The 19,083-nt window shown below is 50.4% G+C and overlaps 3 protein-coding genes across 6 annotated transcripts in view; 1 reads left to right on the forward strand and 2 right to left on the reverse strand.

Moving 5' to 3' along the window:
• Positions 1-149: 149 nt before the first annotated feature.
• Positions 150-4,548, reverse strand: Enkd1 (enkurin domain containing 1). Of its 2 annotated transcripts, none has more exons than XM_057753872.1 (8): positions 4,517-4,548; positions 4,177-4,276; positions 3,903-4,097; positions 3,137-3,309; positions 1,107-1,232; positions 830-993; positions 598-734; positions 150-507 (listed from the first exon to the last, which is right to left on the reverse strand). In XM_057753872.1, the coding sequence occupies exons 2-8, from the start codon at positions 4,259-4,261 to the stop codon at positions 347-349; spliced, it is 1,041 nt and encodes a 346-aa protein (XP_057609855.1). In that variant the 5' UTR covers positions 4,262-4,276; positions 4,517-4,548; the 3' UTR covers positions 150-346. The 2 variants fall into 2 exon arrangements, with proteins under 2 accessions (XP_057609855.1, XP_057609854.1); XM_057753871.1 differs by having other exon boundaries at positions 4,503-4,539.
• Positions 4,549-4,761: 213 nt separating this feature from the next.
• On the forward strand, positions 4,762-6,378 carry C21H16orf86 (chromosome 21 C16orf86 homolog). Of its 2 annotated transcripts, none has more exons than XM_057754410.1 (4): positions 4,762-4,845; positions 5,059-5,279; positions 5,683-5,864; positions 5,934-6,378. In XM_057754410.1, exons 1-4 carry the CDS (start codon positions 4,762-4,764, stop codon positions 6,368-6,370), a joined length of 924 nt encoding a protein of 307 aa, XP_057610393.1. In that variant the 3' UTR covers positions 6,371-6,378. The 2 variants fall into 2 exon arrangements, with proteins under 2 accessions (XP_057610393.1, XP_057610394.1); XM_057754411.1 differs by having other exon boundaries at positions 5,961-6,378.
• Positions 6,379-12,936: 6,558 nt separating this feature from the next.
• The window catches only part of Gfod2 (Gfo/Idh/MocA-like oxidoreductase domain containing 2), a 37,357-nt gene continuing 31,210 nt past the window's right edge, over positions 12,937-19,083 (reverse strand). Inside the window, exon 3 of one of the 2 annotated variants that reach the window (XM_057753763.1) lies at positions 12,937-14,509. In XM_057753763.1, coding sequence (XP_057609746.1) covers positions 13,611-14,509 — 899 coding nt within the window. In that variant the 3' untranslated portion in view covers positions 12,937-13,610. The remainder of the gene's footprint in view (positions 14,510-19,083) is intronic. The other variant, XM_057753762.1, reaches the window with a different exon arrangement.

Consider the following 19,083-nt stretch of genomic DNA (forward strand, 5'->3'; position numbering starts at 1 on the left):
ACATGGTCCTTCTGTGTCCCAGCCCAAACGCCTTCCCTGAGCCTGTAAGTCAGCCTTCTTCCCTGAACATGAGGCAGGAGGGATAAGGGCGCAGCAGAGACCTTCCTAGAACCATGCAGCAGGAGGCTCGCTGACATTGTTAAGAAAGATGCTATGGAAACAGCCGCTGTGTACAAAAGGTTTAATTTTGATACAGGAGTTGGAAGGCTGGGGGACTAGGAGGTGCTTTAGAGAAACTGCCCACCCCGGTGCTCCTGTCTTTGGAACTATGACATGGCTTGCCCTTCATAGTCATGGGTGACCCTCTGCATGGATCTTCCTGTCACTCTACCCACAGAGGTAGAGCTTAGCTATCCATCTTCACAAAGACTTTGGGTCGGGAAAAGATATTGATAGCCTCATCTATTTGCACCAGCTTCCGGTCCAGTTCGGCACGGTGGCCTTGGGCTCTCAGAGAGTCTGCCCCAGCAGGTAGCAGGACAAGCTCACGCAGCAGCTGGCTCTGGCCTACAGGGGGGCATGGGAACAGTGAGTGCTGGGTAGGCGTACACGGTGCCCCATGGGCTCCCTTTCAGCCACCCCTGCCCAAGTACTCACTCTGGAGCAGACTGTTCAGGGTCTCTAGTCGCTGGTTCTCAGGCATGAGTGTGTGGCCCGGGGGCACGGCAGGGTCTGGCTGGCTACGCTGACGAGCTTCTTCTTCCCTCCGCCACAGATCCCTGCGTTCCAACAGGCTGTGAATGCACAGCCCCCCAGGGTTGAGGACACCAAGGCAGACTGGCTCCCACCCCCCACAAAGGTCCCATACTTGTCGGCCCATGGAACCTACTAATGGGGCACATGGCCTTTCTGTGTGGCATTGTAGTGTTCCTGGGCTTGCCGCTGCTGCTCCAGAACCTGTGCCAGGACCTGCAGGGAGCGGGAATGGCGCCGCGGGGCTCTCTTGGCAGCTCGGGCGTTGTGACTAATGAAATCCACACCCTGGTCTGGCCCCTGCAGGGACATGGCAGGCATGGTGGGGATCCTGTGCACTCTTGTCGTACCTCTGTACCCCAGCCCCAGGACGGCTGGCTAAGAGCTTCTCTAGTCCACACAGATTGTCTCACCTTAGCTTTGGCACCTGGCAGGGCAGGCTGAGGACTGGAGACACGGGACGGTGGGAGCCCAGGTCCACAGCGGGAGTGTGCCCGAAGGAAGTGGGCAGGCTCTGTCACAGAGGCAGGGCCAGGCTCCTGGAGGGAATGACAGCAGAGGAATCAGGGAGGCTGCAGACAGGGTCCTAAGCCATAAACTATTCCCTGTTCTGTCCCTCCTTCAAGTTCCTGTCTATGCTCTTCCCGATGGGCCTCCTCCTTGAAGGAATACTTCTCAACATTTAAATACACTTTTCTCTTAAAGCTTTGAGAAAACAAACTACCCACTGCCCACATCCGTCTTCGTTTAGCTACCTTCCTTTTCTCCATTTATTTATTTATTTATTTATTTATTTATTTATTTATTTATGTTTTTCAGGACAGGGTTTCTGTGTAGCCCTGGCTGTCCTGGAACTCACTCTGTAGAGCAGGGTGTCTTTGAATTCATACAGATCTGCTTGTCTCTGCCTCCTGAGGGCTGGGATAAAAGGCATGTGTGCCTCCACCGCCCGGCTCCCTTACTCCTTACCCAAGCTTTCTGGCTCTAGCACCCCAAAGTTACTGAGGGTTGCCTACAAGCCCTAGAAACCAAGGATATGTCCTTCGAGACACTGACCTCAATTTAATTGTCAATAACACTCTGGTCTCACTGATGAGATTGAGAGCTATGTATCCATCTGCTTCCTGGACACAGTCCTACCCCCTGGCAGTCCCACAGATGCTTTAGCCTGAATACACTCTCATGTGACCTTGTCTTTTCTCTCAGTCCTGTCTCTTTCAGGGTCCCTGCATAGAGACATGGTAACTACCACCAAAACCTAAACGTAACCCTCTGCTCTTTCCTCAGAAATACATGTTTCAAGGAATGGTGGTACATGCCTTTAGTCCCAGGACTCAGTAGGATTGACAGTTTCAGGCCAGTCTAGGTTAAGGAGAGAATTCAAGGACAGCCTGAGGCTAAACAGCTAGCTTGGGTTTCAGAAAGAAATGAGCTGGAAGTGGTGGTCCAAACCTATTATCCCAACACCTAGGAGGCTAAGGCAGGAGGACTGTTAAAAGTTCAAGTCCATGCCTTTAATCCCAGCACTTGGGAGGCAGAGGTAGGCGGATCTCTGTGAGTTCGAGACCAGCCTGGTCTACAAGAGCTAGTTCCAGGACAGGCTCCAAAACCACAGAGAAACCCTGTCTCGAAAAACCAAAAAAAAAAAAAAGTTCAAGTCCAGCCTAGGCTACATAATGAGTTTGAGGCTAGACTGGGCTACATAGTGAGACCGTGTCTCAAAAGAAAGTAGTGGGGCGAGGTATCACATGGCAGCTCACAGCAGTCTGGAACTCCAGTTCCAGGAGACCTGATGCCTTCTTTTGGCCTCTATGATACATAGACTTGCAGGCAAAACACCCATACACATGTTTTTATTTGAAACAATTAATTAATTAAAAGAAAAAGAAAGTGGTGTGGTAGGAAACACCTTTAATTCCAGTACTTGGGAGGTGGAGAAAGGAGAGTCAGGAGTTCAAAGGTTAGCTTTCTACAGAATTTGAGGTCAGCCTGGGCTACATGAAACAGACAGGGGCAGAAAACTTGAGAATGAATTAGTATGAAGGCTGGGCTATAACTTAGTGAGAGCTACAGTGTATGCCTAGGGTGCATGAGTCCCTGGATTTGGTCTCCAACATCACAAATAAATGTTGACAAGCAGCTTAGGTAAATTCTTTCACATATGCGTCCAGCTGGCTTTCAGCCCTAACCTTCTATAAATACAGTGATACCCACTCTCCCCATTGCCCTGATCCCAGGACTTCTTTCTAACTGTGAGGTTTCATCTCTTTCCCTAGCCTAATTCTTACTTTCCCTGATGCCAATCAGCTCCCCAGAGAAGGTCCACTCCAGATGTCTTAGCCTTTATGATCCCCACCCCATACACACACTCTGTAAGTTAGATCAGGGTATAATTGTCTGTTGACGAAGACCGACAATATGGCTGGTTCCCAGGGACAGATACCTTCATCCTGGCCTTGACTCGAGACTCCACGTTGTCGTACTTGGGTGAGCGCCACAGTGCCTTCAGGGGCTTAGGCTGGCCCTGCTCTCGGCTGCGTTCTTGATCTTGGAAGCGCCTCTGAATCTCTCTGATCCGCCTCAGGTTTTCCTTCTCATGGTCTTTTGAATCCTTTCCTAGGGAAGAACTGTTGCTAGGGACAGCCCTACAAATGGCCATGCGACTCAGGGTGGAGCACATGGAGGCTCACGCCACACGCTTGGCAGGAATTTCTCCTGGACGATCTGGTGGAGAGATGCCTAGTATATGAGAGGCCCTGGATGGACCTTCTCTGAGGAGCTGACTGGCATCTCCAACATCACACACAGCACTACTGTCACCTTATTCTCTCCTTACCCAGTGTTCCTCCTGGTTATCCTCTACATTTTGATACTTAAGTTTACCACTAATCACCTTCCCTGTCTTATTTATTGCCTCCAACTGCGAGGCCCATACTTTTAAGTCTGTTTTCCTAACACCTTAGAAACAAGAAGTAGGCTACTTAAGTGATGTTCCATCAAGGTGTGAATGCTTGATGCTAGGGTTTCCTACCTAAGGACGAATTTTGATCCTGCCAGGAGGTAGTGCGTTTCAGCCTCCTTTTGTGCTAGGAAAACTAACACCCAGAAAAGTGCATAGTTACCTGGGCTCAAGGCAATTAAGGAGCATCCTATTTTAATCTCTGCTTTTGACCTCCCAATGCCCCATACCCCTTCTGGGAAGGACTTACTCTTAGGAGACACCCCTGAACCAAGGGAGATGCCTCCCAGTTGCAGCAGCACGTCCCCCACGCCTCGCTGACCACGCTCTAGGATCTCTCGGGCTCCAGGCCTGATGCGGGGGCCACGAGGAGGACAGGAGTCCAGGTCGCGACCTGAAGTCAGCAGATCCAGCTTCAGCGCGTTTCCTTCCAGGCGCCCTTGGGCTGAGAAGCAAGACGCGATGGAAAGCCGTGCTCAGTGACGGCGCGGTGTACTCGCCCGCCGCGGGACCCCGCAACTCACCCGAGGCCGGCCGCCTGTAGTAGTCCGGGCAGAGCGTAGGGTCTGGGGGAATGGGTCCAGAGATGCGGGACGGGCCCTCGCACATGATTCTACCGCAGCCCTGCAACCATGCACCGAAGCCTGCTGCGCCCAATCCCTGTCGGGTGCTTCCACCCTCAACCCGAGCCCTGCAACCTCGCAATACCCGCCATTCCCGACCCCCACCCCTAGTCTCCCGCCCGGCCCCTAGGCTGAGCCTGCGCCACCGCCCCGCGACCGGGATCCTAGCCCACTGGACTGAGGGGTTCGCGACCCCTCCCCCGCAGCGCCCCATCGGGGGCTCTCACTCGAGCAGTTTTACCGCCAACTGTTGCAAGCCGGTAGGAGTTGCTGTTGCTTGGCAACAAATGGCTTCCTGAGGTCAGGGGTCAAATGATTTTTGCGAAAAGCCTTCTGGGGTTTGTAGTTCCACATGAGGAGCTAGTGTAAGTCTCGGATCTCAGCAGGATCCTCATCTGCCAACACTGAGTACACCAGTCCAACCCCCCTCTGAGCCCGCCGTCTTCTCCTAGCAACCGTCAAGGGAAGCACTAAGTTCGCACAGCCATGGCCTCAGCAGGGGCCCAGAGGCATCCTGAAGCCCAGAATGGGAAGGCAGTAGGATTAGCCCAGGTTGCAGAGATCCCTGAGGTGACTCAGGGCATTTTCGAAGCTTGGGAGGTGGAGGGCAGGAGAGGCGGGACTCTAGGTGATCCAACTCCCTAACTGCCAGGCCAAGCCCTGCATGTAGAGGGGTCTGAGCTGGTGGCCTTCATATCATATTTTGTGGCCAATATTGGACTATGAATAACTGATTCCCTGCAATACTTTGCCTGGCCATTGGCTGCTATGTGTGTCTTCTAGTGTCTAGGACCAGGAGAAAAGTGTCTGGTGCCAGCACGTGAGACCTGCAGACCCCCAGGTGAAGACAAGTGTTCAGTAGGACAGAGTTTCGAGCTGGAGCTCCAGGAGGAAGGAATAAACCGAGGAGAGGAAGGACTCAATCTAGGGGTGGGAGCAGGAGAGGAGAGAGGACCCAAGCCTGCATCGTCCATCGTGAGGCCCAGTCATGGAACCAAGAGAAAGCCCATCAAGTGAGGGGCTTTCAGAGGGAAGGAGTTGCCGGGCTGGGGAGGGGGGGTTACACTCCGATAGTCCTAAATCCTGATACCTTTGAGGCAGAAATCTTTGTCTTCTGCTGCTACCTCTAACTCCCAACTAGAACCTTCCGTTTCTCTAGAACAGGAGTCTAAGAGGAAAAGAAAAAGATTTGGAGCATTCAGGTTTTATAGGAAATTGTTACAACGAGTGTTGAGTCTCTGTTGGGCTTGGGGCTTCACTGACCAAGAAAGGGGCAGCTAACTAGTCCTGGCATTGGTGGGCAGGCAGGGCTAGGATCCAAAGACTGAAGCCTATCTCTGTCAGGCCTCTTGTCCCAGGCTTGGCTGCCACAGCCCTCCCAGGGCCAAGCTACCATGCCCAACCTAGGGCTGAAGCTGAACTGCCACCCGGGATGCTGCTGCAGAAGGAGGAGCCAGAGGGCAGCCACAGTGAGTCTTCACTGCCTGCTAAACAGCACAAGAAAGCCAAGAAGCGCAAGAGCGTAGGGGCTCCTGTGCCCCCAGCTGTAGCCAGTACATCTGCACCCACGGAGATGCTGGGGCTGGAGCGTGAGTGGACTCCCTGGGGTTACCCTTCTTTGTCTTCTCGGTCTGACATGGGCCCACCCGGCGCTCCAGTCTTTGCCCTGCCTTGGGTTCTTGCAGGAAAAGCCCAGCGCCTGCGGCCACTGTACCAATATATCAACTATTGCAACCCCGAGCTGAATCAGGCAGGGGACGGCGACGGAGAGCCAGAGGTGGAGCCCGAGTCGGAGTTAGCCCCGGCTCCTGAGGAGGCAGGTGTGGAACAGCTGCACTTGCGGGCCTTGGTGCCTGTGGCAGGTGAGCTGGGCTTAGGCCTCGCTTTACCCTGCCCTAACGCATTAGTGCCTCTCACGCACACCCTTCCTTCTCTAGGGCAGGAGGTTGGAGGGGAGCCTGGGGGGTTGTCCAGTCTGAGGGTGAGTAGCAGCCTCAAGGCTGAGGTGGATAAGACAACCCAAGTGGATATTGACAAGATGTTGAGTGTCTGTGCTGCCCCTCTTGTGCCCCCACTCTCCCCTCAGTACAAGTGACATGTCTCTACCCTGGGCCTAAACTAGGGCTGTGAGCTCAGGCCTGGGCCATCAGGTGGAGGGAGGAATTTAGTCTTTTTTTATCTATACTTGGAATTTATCTGTACTTGGGAATTTGGACTTGCTGAAAATAAACATTTCTCATCTTGAAGACTGATTCCTCAAATACGATGTTTGAATTGGGGAAAAGGCTGGGGAGAAGGGAGGAGGGTTCACCCGTGCAGCGTTTGCCTGATGGGTCATCTGGATCAGCTGGAACCCGGACAAGTGTGTCAGGGTGGGTGAGGGTGTTGTGTGACGAAAATATTCCTGGAGAGACACGCACACTTACTCACCCCAGACTGGGAGCCCAGGACAGACCCAAGAACAGATACCACCGAAGTCCAACTTGGTGAACCAATGAATTTTATTGGGATTACTACAGGAATATGGGTGAGGGGTTTACTACGGGAGCAGAAATGCCTCAAAGGCAGCTGCATCACCAAAGTCCACCCCAGCACAGATGACAGCTTACAGGAGCTGGGAACTTGGAGCATGTTGCACAGCCTGGAGGTGGTTCAACAGGTTAGAGTATCCCTTCCAGGTGCTTCAGGCGCTCGGTGGGTTTCTGCTTTTTCCAGGTCTCTGGTCTGTCTAGTCTCCAAGTCCTCTAAGCAGATCCTTCCCTATGAGAGACTCCCAGCTTTTATTGCTTCCTCGGGCAGGGAAGGGCTTAGTGAATCTGGTCAGTTTCAGGAACTTCCTGAAGCTATTTCGAGTTGTTTACCTTCATGTTTAAGGAGCCTCCTCCAGGATGGAGTGTTTCCATATCAGAGGAAACTGTTACACACAGAGGTAGGTAGGCATGGTGCCCAGGCTTTGTACTCTGCCCTGGTGTCTGCCTGAGGGTCAGACCTACTCATGTGAGGCGGTGAGGGAGAGGAATTTGGGACCAGTGTTCCATCCTATTGCCTGTCTCTTGAGAGCCTACATTTGTCCTTACTTCGAGGGGATCAAATCTGGGATCTCCCTCTGAGGTGGCAAAGTTCATTTGTCTGTCCCAAGACTGGCATTTTAGAAAGTTTACTACTAACCAGGTGTGGTGGTGCAGACCTGTGACTGGGGACCTGGGCTTAGGCCTTGCTCTGCCCTTGAATTTGGGAGGTAGAGGCAGGCAGATTAAGAGTTAAAGGCTAGCCTCATTTGCATAGTGAATTCAAGGCCAGGGTATACTACAGGAGACCCTATCTTTAAAAAAAAAAAAAGAAAGGAGGGGAGGTGTGGGGGGTGACACACATGTTTAATCCCAGCATTCAGGAGGCAGAGGCAGGCAGATCTCTGTCAGTTCAAGGTCAGCCTGGTCTACAAAGCAAGTTCTAGTACAGCCAGGGCTACACAGAGAAACCCTCTCTCAAAAACAGTAAAGGGAAAAAAAAAAGTTAGAGAAGCCAAACTTGGTGATGCACACTTTTAACCCCAGGACTCTGGAGGTAGAGATGAGGGAATTTCTGAGTTTGAGGCCAGCCTGGTCTACAGAGTAGTTCCAGGAGCCAGAGCTACACAGAAAGACCCTATCTCCAAAAACCAAAACAAGAAAGAAAACGGGGGAGGGGGACTGGAGCGATGGCTCTTGGTAAAAGCACTTATTGCTTTTGCAGGGGACCAGGTTCAGTTCCCAGCATTCACACAGCACCTACTCCTGTCCCAGGATCTGGCACCTCTTCTGGCCTCTGCCTGTACCAGGCACACACTGTAGTGTACAGACACGCACGCAGGCAAAACACTCATATGCATTAAATACTTTTTTAAATGCTCCCATTCATTGTGACAGACTACACTTTGCCCACTACCGGTCCCTGGTGATGGGTGGTGGGGACAGTGCAGGCCCTGTCACTGGATGACCGCTGCCTCTGGAAGGGCAGATGAGTGAGCGATGTTGGGGAGACAAGACCGCAGGTCTTCCTGCGTGTCCTTCAAACGCTTCAGATAAGGGGCTTCCACATTAAATGCTTTTCTTCCTGTATCAAGCTAGGATCCTGGTGTCACTTCTGACTCTATTTCTACAAGTGAATCTATCTAAATTAAGAGGTCGGAACATGGGCCTGGGTCTCAGAAGTCTCCAGGTAGGTGGCTCAAAAGTTCCCCCTGCCTTTGGTCTCTGGTATTACAGATACATGTAATAATCCTGCTGCACACAGCCTGCATCCTTGATGATGCCACTGTCCCTATCGCGTCTTGCTCTTCTTACTCAGCTGCTTTGAAACTTACTGGCTGTGTGTATGTTCCATGTTCCTGATAACCAGACCTTGTACTGCTTTCATTTTGCCTAAGATGCCTTTGTTCCTTCATCCTTCTACCTGGCTAGTGCATACATACCACACACACCACATATATACCACACACATCACATCACATACATACCACATACATCACACATGCACACATATACACACGCCACATACATCATACATGCACACATATACACATACCACATATGCATAAACATACATATATACCATACACATCACATACGTACACAATACATACATACCACACACACCATATACATATATACTACACACACATATATTTCTTTCTTTTTTTTTTTGGTTTTTCGGACAGGGTTTCTCTGTGGTTTTTGGAGCCTGTCCTGGAACTAGCTCTTGTAGACCAGGCTGGTCTCGAACTCCCGGAGATGCGCCTGCCTCTGCCTCCCGAGGGCTGGGACTAAAGGCATGCGCCACCACCGCCCGGCTTCACACATCCTCTTTCACCGAGTCAGGAAGCACCTGTGTTGCCCTGAATTTGTGGCATTTTTATACCGTGAACTGTGTATCTTCACTAGACTGTGCACCCCTAGATCACACGTCATTGGGTCACACCTACCTAGGGACTCCCATCAAAGGCCTCAAGGAGGCTACAGAGATGACAGGTATGAAAAGGAACAGCTAGCCGGGCGGTGGTGGCGCACACCTTTAATCCCAGCACTCGGGAGGCAGAGGCAGGCGGATCTCTGTGAGTTCGAGACCAGCCTGGTCTACAAGAGCTAGTTCCAGGACAGGCTCCAAAACCACAGAGAAACCCTGTCTCGAAAAACCAAAAAAAAAAAAACCAAAAAAAAAAAAAAGAAAAGGAACAGCTAAAGCCATCTCAAGTCCACAGTCTCATGCAGGGCCTCTAGAATAAGGGCCCAGCGTGGTCACTGGATGTGGATGAGGCGGGCAGGTGCAGGTGGCAGCAGATGGAAGGGTCCAGTCTCCTAGCACCGCTCTCGGCTGCTCCCTCCATCGGGAGGCTACCTAGATGCTTTCTGGCCCACAGCAAGGTCACTGGCAAGCCATCTCCCCATCTGCTTACAGTAATGACTCCACCACCTCAGGTGATACTGTCCACGGGGGCCACACAGAATCTTGCCCACAGAAAGGAGATGACCATTGATGACTAAGTATGTTGCAGAGCTAGGTAACTGAGTGTGACCTCATGATGACTGAGGAAGTGATGTGTGCAGAGATGGGGTCTGTCCGGTCCTGCTGGGAGTTCTACACCATCTGTGACAGGACCCAAGCATATGAAGTATTTGCTCTTTGTCTGCAGAGCTGGAAGCGCAGAGATCGAGTACGGAGAAGAAAGTTCATGTTTCCTGAGGCCTAGACCGGCAGGCTTGTCTTAGCAAGGTGCATGCTGGAAGTCAAAGCAGCAATGAACTGTTATGTTCTCATGCTCATGTAGGAACAGAGATTGGGGAGATGACGGGGACAGATGAGGAGGACAAGTGATGCCAAGACAGCTGTTCCTGGAGGAAAGCCTTTCAGGCCTGTCCCGGTGTGAGAGACGTCAAGCCACACAGAAAGGCTGTTCCGTGTGGTGGAAGCCGAGGACATGGCTGGACAGGTATGAGGTGATGAAGAAGAGAAACAAACAGGAGTCCTTACCATGGTAGGGAGGAGTTACGTGTCAACAAAGAGTTACCTCTACTGTGGCCTAAAGACTACATGTAAGAGAGTTACATGGTGGGAGGGAGCTGAGCCCTGCTGGGGTCTCGACTGAGGATATTTTCAAAAGGCGTGTTGTCTCTTGGACTTTTATTTACTCTTTATGCCAAGAACTGTATCTTGGCTGCCTTGAGAAATAGTTCCAAGAGAGCTGCCTTGTCCTGCTGCTTCTGTAAACCGGCTTGTTTGTTTTTGTTTTTTCAAGACAGGGTTTCTCTGTGTAGCCCTGGCTGTCCTGGAACTCCATCTGTAGACTAGGCTGGCCTCAAACTCAGAGATCCACCTGCTTCTGCCTCCCAAGTGCTGGGATTAAACGTGCTGGTTTTTAAAAATTAGAAGTCTAATCATGCAAACTAAAATGTAAAGCCCCCCAATCAGGGCAATGCCTAGAGGTGATCCTGAACATAGAGCCAACAGGAACTCTGAGGATTAACTTGAGTTATCATCAGCCGATACAATAAAGTTGAGTTCTCCATCTCTCAAATGCAGACTGGTGGTGTCTTGGGTGGGGATGTCTGCTCCTCACACAGCCTGACATTGTGGAGAAACTGTTTATGAAGCAAAGAACAAGGACTAGTGAGATGGTCAGGGAGGCAGGAAGTGGGTGTCATGTCTCGGTAAGCACAAAGCATAGAGTTTTATTGAAGATCGATGCCTTAACAGATATTCTGGAAGTTTTATCTGGTTGGAGTATCAAAGGGGAGAGCTAACGCAGAAGGAATTTTTATTTAAAAATATAGTCCTGGGAGCTGCTGCTGCCTCCTTCCAGGAGGGGGCACTGTAGGACAGGCCTGGAACTTAATTAGGCTCGGTCACCCCTGGGCTCTCACCCACAAGTATCTGGGCCTTAAGGCTCAACTCATCCCTTTCCCAGTGACTGCAAATTCTGTGCCAGAGGGATGGAGAGATGTCAGGAATCTGGATCTAGGCTCTGAGAGGTGCTCTCAAAGTCCTGCATCTTCTAACAGTAGTCCTGCCTCATGACCACGTGCCACCTGCTCAGTACTGGGAGTCTTTCTCCAAAGTTCTCTGACCTGAGCACTGATCTGGGCCAGCAAAAAGGCTCTCTCACAAATACATCTTTGGACTTCTTGGCCATTCTCAAACTTAGGCGGGAACCTGTCATCTTTTTGTCTTGTTTTGATTTTTTTCAAGACAGGGTTTTTCTGTGTAATATTTCTGGCTGTCCTGGAACTTGCTTTGTAGACCAGGCTGGCCTCAAACCCACAGAGATGCTGGGATTAAAGGTGAGCACCACTGCCTGAATGGGACCTTGGCACCTTAGTAAGACACACAGGGACAGCTGGAGCTGAGCGGAATGTTCTAGAGACAGGTACTGTACAATGCCTTCCTAGTTCAGGCCAGGCTGAATCGTGCCGCAGAGGGGTCAATGCCTAGGCGTCTGGGAGAAGTACAGGAATAAGGTGGTTTAAGGTCAGAAGCTGGAGTCCTTATCTTTGTGCCTTCTACTCTAAATGGATTTTGAGAAAGGTTCTTGCTCTGTAGCCCTGGCTGACCTGGAATTCTTATGTAGGCCAGGTTGGCCTTGAACTTGCAGTGAGCCTCCTGCTTCTGCATCTCAAATGCTAGGATTACAGATGTACAGCACCGTGTGTCCAGCCCTGATGAACACATTAACAGTGCCTTTCCGAATGGCTTAGAGACTGAATGAAATAATCTGCATGAAGTGGGTTACTCTGGGGGACCAGAGCACCAACGGCACTCCAACCTTATTCTACCTCCTCAGGACAGTGTTTGAAATCAGGACACTGCAGGGAACAGGCCTGATAATTCCTACAAGTGATGCCAAGAGGAAGAGGAAGGCCTCCCCAGGGCTTTTTGGCAAGGAGCCCAGGATTTGAAGGAGGAAGACTGGAGAAGGAACGGAGTTCAGAGAGGCTTCGCAATCCAGCAGACTGGCAAAGAAGACAAAGGGGCAGATTTGTCCTTCAAGACCCCACCCAGCTCAGGCCTGTCCCTGTCTGCAACAGCTAGTTAATAAACATGGCTGGTGACTAGCCAGCTGACTCAGGCAGTGCCTAAAAGTTAAACCTGCTCCAAAGGGTGGCACAGGCCCCTTCCTCCTTAAGCTCCTCCCCGAGGGCTGTCCTGGAGCCACACCACAGCTTCAGGAACAGAAGCCTGGGGCTGGAGATGGCCCGGCAGTTAAAAGTGCTTACTGCCTTCACAGAGCACCCAGGTTCAGTTCCCAGCATCCACATCAGCTAACTCGCTATTTCCTTCTCCAGGAAATTTGATGCCATCTGCTGGACTCTTTGGGCACCTGCACACATGTGTACATGCACACAGACAAACAGACAAACAGACACACATACACACACACACAAATAAATAAATAAATAAATAAATAAATAAATAACAAATCTAAAAAACAACAAAAAGAAAAGGAACCTTTCATGACCTCCCTTCTAGGGCCCAGGCTCTCCTCCCATCTTCCTGAAATGGCAGGCTTGGCAGAAACCTGACAGGAAGCCTCACACCCTATCTACTAAGGATATTTGGAGAACTTCTGGGACTCGGCCATGAGCTGAGCCATTAGCTCAGAGCTGCGATGTAGTCCACGAGAAAAGGGAAAACAACCAATCTACAGCAACAAACAAGCTTTCCATTATTAAGGAAACCCAACCCCAAACAAACGACCACACACCATGATGTCACATTTTTTCTGACTGGTTTACTGACATTTCTCAGATGTTGTACAGTTCTCCTTTGTCTCCGCTTTGCCAAGTCAGGGCCCTCCTCCCCATGTATGATACAGAAATCTCCTTTTCTGTGGGAAGAGCCTGCCTGGGGGCTGGAGGGGGTCTCATCACATGGGAGGGTAGGTGAAGATCCCTAAGGGATGACCTGTTGCCTTCACCAGTCCTGAGACGCCCCAGTCTAAGACAGGCACAGCTTCCTGCCATCTCCCCTTAGGCCTCAACCAGGCTAGTTCTTTTTATTGGGCTCTCTCATCCTGTCAGACCACAAGTCAGGCTGAACAGCCCACACATGGATCCTTCACTGCTCCTGCTCTCTGGTAGAACCAAAGGGCCAGGTCCCAGCCCTGCCCTACATACACAGCTAGCCTGGGAGCACTGGCCACTTGCAAGTCTGAGGAGTCAATAATGGACGAATGGGCTTTTTCCTGGGCCACCTTCAACCAGCTCCTAGCCCCGGCCCAAGCTGATTTATTAAACAAAAGACACTGTCCCAGCTCCCAGTCCCTCCCTGGTCCCTCTGCCCCGTGGGAGGAAGGATGTGTAGGCTCACAGGTTGTTCCGCTGAAGTGCTTCACATAGGTTCTGGTTGGCATCTGGCTCCTCGGTCAGCATCTCCACAGTCTCCCACTCCCCAGATCGGCTCGACCTTTTAATGGCATCTACCACGCTCTGCATATATAGTCCATCCTCAAATGAGGCAGCCATAGAGACCGGGGTGCGGTCCCAGGTACGGCGATCCCCCTGGCCCTGGAAGGACTGGCGTAAGGCCTGCACCATATAGACCATACCTTTCAAGTAGAGGAGTGGGACATCCTGGAGACCCTGCTCTGGGAGCCCTGCACCCACAGTCAGCGAGTCTCTCACCAGCAGTTCCTCCTGTGCGGCCGAGTTCTTCTGCCCATAGAGGTCAGCTCCCCGGGCAACAAGACGTCCTGCTGAGCCCACAACCATGACTTCATGTACAAAGGCACCTGGCATGTTGAAGTTGAGCGTCACGGTGCTGCACACCCCCCCACCCATGAGCATCTGGAAGAAACAGAAGTCATCGCTGGTGACGTGCCGGATGCCGCGGATGGTGGCGTTCTGCCGCACAAAGGTCTTGAGGAGCCCATGCACCTTCTCAGCTTTCTGGCCAGTCAGGTGGGTTAACAGGTCCACGATGTAAGTGCCCATGGTGTGCAGGCCCCCGCCACCCATGAGCTCATCACATATCCAGCCATAGCTGGGGCTGAGCAGGCTCCCAGAGTAGATGCGGGCGTCACAGATCATCACTGCCCCCACGTAGTGCTCCGCGATCAGCTGCTTCATGCGCACAAAAGCAGGCAAGAAGCGCAGCACGTTCCCCACCAGGCTCATCAGCTGTGGGTAGTAGCGAGACGCTGTCACCATCCGGAAGGCGTCCACTGATGTAGCTGCTTTCTCACACACCACATTCTTCCCGATGCCTGTGAATAAAAGACAACGGGAAGTCCTCAAACTTTCACAAGATTTGCCTTGTAGGGGGCCGGAGAGATGGCTCAGCGGTTGAGAGCACTGCCTACTGTTCCAGAGGTCCTGAGTTCAATTCCCAGCAACCACATGGTGGCTCACAACCATCTGTAGTAAGATCTGGTGTCCTCTTCTGGCCTGCAGAACACTGCAGAACATAATGAATAAATAAATCTTTTTAAAAAAAAAAGATTTGCCTTGTAGGGGGAAAAAAATCTTTTTTGGGGAGGGGAACACAAGTTTTTCCATGTAGCTTTGACTGTCCTGGAATTCGTTCTGTAGACCAGGCTGGCCTCCAACTCAAAGATCTGCCTGCCTCTGCCTCCCAGGTGCTGGGAGCAATGGTGTGCACTAGCACAGCACAATTTTATTTCTCAAGTCTTGACAAGATGGGATGGAGACAAGAGGAGCTGGAGTTTAAGGCCAGCCTGGATTACATAAGAGTCAGTCTGTACACACACACACACACACACACACGCACACACACCTCTAGACGGCTCAGGAATGTCCCCTACAGAAACAGGTGATCTGGAAAGGAGGAGATTTAGAACATACTGGCAAGGTCTCAGTGCCTGGGTTCTTTCACTGGAGTGGTGGTGGGTACTGGGGATGGTCAGGACCACATGAGGCTTCACGGGGAGTAAATGGGGTTAAGGGAACAGGGGTGCAGGGCACACACAGAGGGGGTGACATATGCTAAGACTTTAAGGCAGAGAAAGGCCAAGAGTTAGACTTGCTAGCACCCTGGCTGCATGTCAGGACAGAGAACCAGACAGATTACAAGCTATTTAAAGCGATATGGGAAAGTAGATGGACAACAGGCACCACTCACTCCTGAGACATTAAAGGTAAGATCCAAATTGGGGCTCCAGAGAGTCCCTAGCTCAAAGCTTCCCCATCTGGGTTTCCTGAGTAAAAAAAAAAATCACTGTAGGCACCTCATATGTACCATATTCAAAAATATTTTGTCTGTGTGGTGTATGAAAGTGTTTATGTTTGTATGCATGCGTGTGTCTGTACAGCTAGTCATACAATGAATGCGTACGGAGGCCAGATCTAAAACCAGGTGTCCACTTCTACCACTTTTCAGGTCTTTATGCGTCCTCTCCACGTAGGTAGCTACAGCTGGCCTTGAACTCACAGAGAACCATCCCCCCCCCCTCTACTCGCCCCTCACCCCCCCCTCGCTTCTACCCTGAGTGCTGGGATTAAAGGCGTGTGCCACCATGCACCACGCCAAGCTATCTGACTTGCATACATCCTGTGGACTTGGTCTTCAAGCTGTGTCCAGAATCTAACCAGTTCTATCACTGTCCCCATTCAGGTTATCACTGTTTTGTTTTGCTTGGTTTGTAACAAAGGTCATTCTTGGTAGATAAGCGACAAGACAAGATCAGGAGTTCAAGGTCAGTCTTGGCTACACAGCCTGTGTGAGGCCCTATCTCAAACCACTCCCCACTCCCAAAGTCACTTAATTGCTCTCTGCCTCGCTCTGGCAACCCTTCCGTTTTCTCACAGCATGGCAGTCAGAATTCTGTTCAAGCTTGTTACAGTATGACATTCTCCAAAAGTCCATGGGTTGATCCCCAACACCTGGTGCTACTGGGAACAGAAACCTTTGGCAGGAACTGGGGCCCCTGGAGGCCGTGTCTTTGAATGCGGTGCTGAGTTCCCCTGTTCTTTCTCTTTGCTTCGCTGCTGCTGTGAAGTACAGAGTTTTGCTCCTAAACTGGGCACGGTGGCTCACATCTGCAATCCCAGCAATCAGAGGTTCAAACAGGAAGATTATGAGCTTGAGGCCAGTCAAGGCTACACAGCAAGAGCCTGTCTCTCACATACAGGGCAGCCTTGTTCCACCACATGCTCTTTGCCTTACTCTTCTGGATCACAGGGATCCTTAGCCAAGGTTAAAAGGCTAAAACCGCCAGCAAAGCAAACCTTTCCTTTTAAACTCAGATTCTCCTGCCGCGGCCTCAGAGGGTTGGAACTGGCAGGTGACATTCGCCTGTCCTTTTAAGTTGTGGATCTCGAATACTTGGTTCCCGGAATGGAAATCTAACGTAACGTAAAACTTAGATGGATCAGAGTATCTCTCCCAGAAAAGCCTTCCAATGGAGTCACCTCTCATTCAGAATAAAAGTCAAAGTCCAATCACCAGGCATGACAGCATGTGCCTATAATTCCAGCACTTGGGAGGCGGGGAATTGCAGGCCTGCCTGGACTATACCAAAAGACTTTTTTTTTTAAAAAAAAAATATTTATTTATTTATTATGTATACAATATTCTGTCTGTATGCCTGAAGGCCAGAAGAGGGCGCCAGACCTCTTTACAGATGGTTGTGAGCCACCATGTGGTTGCTGGGAATTGAACTCAGGACCTTTGGAAGAGCAGGCAATGCTCTTAACCACTGAGCCATCTCTCCAGCCCCCACCAAAAGACTTTTTGTCCCAGAAAGAATTAGTGTAGTGTGAATTTTAATTGGACTTAATAATAAAAACCTGGAGTCAGATATTAAGGGGTGAAAGCTGGAAGTCAGAGGAGCAGAACAGCCAGCCACCAATTCTTACTGATATGGACTCCTCAGACCAAATGGGGTATCCTGTCTCTACAAGTCCTCAGACTGAATCTCCAGACTGAATGCGGTGAGTTCCTGTCTCACAGACTACTCTAGCCAGGACCTGAGACAGACCCTGCACTTTTCCATTACACAGAAACTGGATAAGAAATGATACAGCTACCTCTCCCAGGACTTGACAATTAACCCAAATTTTTCTTTTCAGGATCCCCTAAAGATAGAAAATGAATTATGTACAACCTTCTGGAATCACCAAAATAAGATAGATAATGGAGTATTTTCTATGAATTTGTCAAATGCTAATGACTAGATATTGTTAATGTAAATATTGCCTGTACATATTGTATATAGCTATTATGCTTATATACATAGTTTTTCTTATATTAGTTATAACCTTTTATAAATTTTAGACAAAAAGGAGGAAATGTGTTGATATTTTATTTGTGATCTAATAAAGCATGCCTGAAGATCAGAGTGTGGAGCTAGCCACTAGTTAGTCACAGAGGCCAGGCAGTGGTGGCTCACACCTTTAATTCCAGTATTCGAGGGTAACAGGCCTTTAATCCCAACACTAGGGAGGTAGAGACAGGAAGGGATATGGCTGGGTGGAGAGAGGAATATAAGGTGGGAGGAGACAGGAATTTCATAGAGATAAGAACTAGTGGCTGGCTAGTCAGCTTCTCTGATCTTCAGGCAAGCTTTATTTGTTAGATCACAAACAAAATCTCACCACAGATTAGGGCCGGGGAGATGGCTCAGTGGGGACTCGGGGGAAGCCCTATGCAAGCCTGAGGACCTGAGTTCAATCCCCAGATTCTACAGTAGAAAGTCGTCCGCTGAGCCCCACCACGTGTTCTGTGGCACATGTACATTCATACATACACACACACACACACCTACATACACATGACATTCACACAAACACACACCTACATACACATGCACGATGACATATATGACAATTTTTGTTTGTTTGTTTTTGAGACAGGGTTTCTGTGTAACAGTCTTACCTGTCCTAGAACTCACTTTATAGAGCAGGCTGGCCTTGAACTCACAGAGATCACCTGTCTCTGCCTCCTGAATGCTGGGATCAAAAGCATGTGCCACCATGCCTGACTGATAATAAATTTTTAAAGTAAAAACTTGCCTGGCATATATGTTCAATTTCAGCCTGGAAATTTAGAAAGATCCAGTCTCAAAATAAAAAGGAAAAGAGGGGGACTGGAGAGATGGCTCAGATGTCCTTCCAAAGGTCCTGAGTTCAATTCCCAGCAACCACATGGTGGCTCACAACCATCTGTAAAGGGGTCTGGTGCCCTCTTCTGGCCTGCAGGCATACACACAAACAGAATATTGTATACATAATAAATAAATAAATAAATAAATAAATAAATAAATAAATAAATAAATAGGAAAAGAGGACTAAGGATGAGCCCAGCTCTTGCCCCCGCACGCATGAGCCCCTAGGGTCAACCCCAGGCACTGAAAAAACACAAAATTCTATTAGTGGTCCACTGATACAACCTTCAAGTCTGACCAGAGACCCTTCCAAAACCTCCTTTAGCTCTTTCTCCCTGCCGTGGTTCCTCCTCTGCTCAGCCTGCACTGGCTGCTGGGAGAAGGTGCTGCTGTGCTCGAGAGCCTAGTGGTTAGGGAAAGGCAGCGGTCCTTAGCACCAAGGAAGCCAACAAGGCAGACCTGGACACCATCACAGTAAGGGAAGTCTTGAGAGGGACTACACTCTGCAGACCAGACTGGCCTCGAACTCACTGCCTGCCTGTATTCCTGGTTCTTATGGAAGACCTCTGGGCACACAAGGGCTATCTGCACTGACTTGGCTCCACAGTTGCTGCCTGGTTGGAGGGGCAGCTTCCAAACCTTGATGCCCCTCTCCGGGTCCTCACTGTACCTCCCTCTAGGTGTGCACACCTGCAAGAGCTCCAGTGCTCATTCCC

Source organism: Chionomys nivalis, chromosome 21 (assembly GCF_950005125.1).
Source record: "Chionomys nivalis chromosome 21, mChiNiv1.1, whole genome shotgun sequence".
Lineage (NCBI taxonomy): Eukaryota > Metazoa > Chordata > Mammalia > Rodentia > Cricetidae > Chionomys > Chionomys nivalis.

Excerpts from the sequence above, each read along its gene's own strand:
- Enkd1 (XM_057753872.1), bottom strand. The coding sequence starts at position 4,261 with ATGTGCGAGGGCCCGTCCCGCATCTCTGGACCCATTCCCCCAGACCCT. Across the intron at positions 3,310-3,902 it reads TTCAGGGGTGTCTCCTAAGA|GAAAGGATTCAAAAGACCAT; the intron begins GTAAGTCCTTCC and ends GTTCTTCCCTAG. Across the intron at positions 735-829 it reads AAAGGCCATGTGCCCCATTA|CCTGTTGGAACGCAGGGATC; the intron begins GTAGGTTCCATG and ends GTGCATTCACAG.
- C21H16orf86 (XM_057754410.1), top strand. The coding sequence starts at position 4,762 with ATGGCCTCAGCAGGGGCCCAGAGGCATCCTGAAGCCCAGAATGGGAAG. Across the intron at positions 4,846-5,058 it reads AGGTTGCAGAGATCCCTGAG|TGTCTAGGACCAGGAGAAAA; the intron begins GTGACTCAGGGC and ends TGTGTCTTCTAG. Across the intron at positions 5,280-5,682 it reads AGTCATGGAACCAAGAGAAA|GGCTGAAGCTGAACTGCCAC; the intron begins GCCCATCAAGTG and ends TGCCCAACCTAG.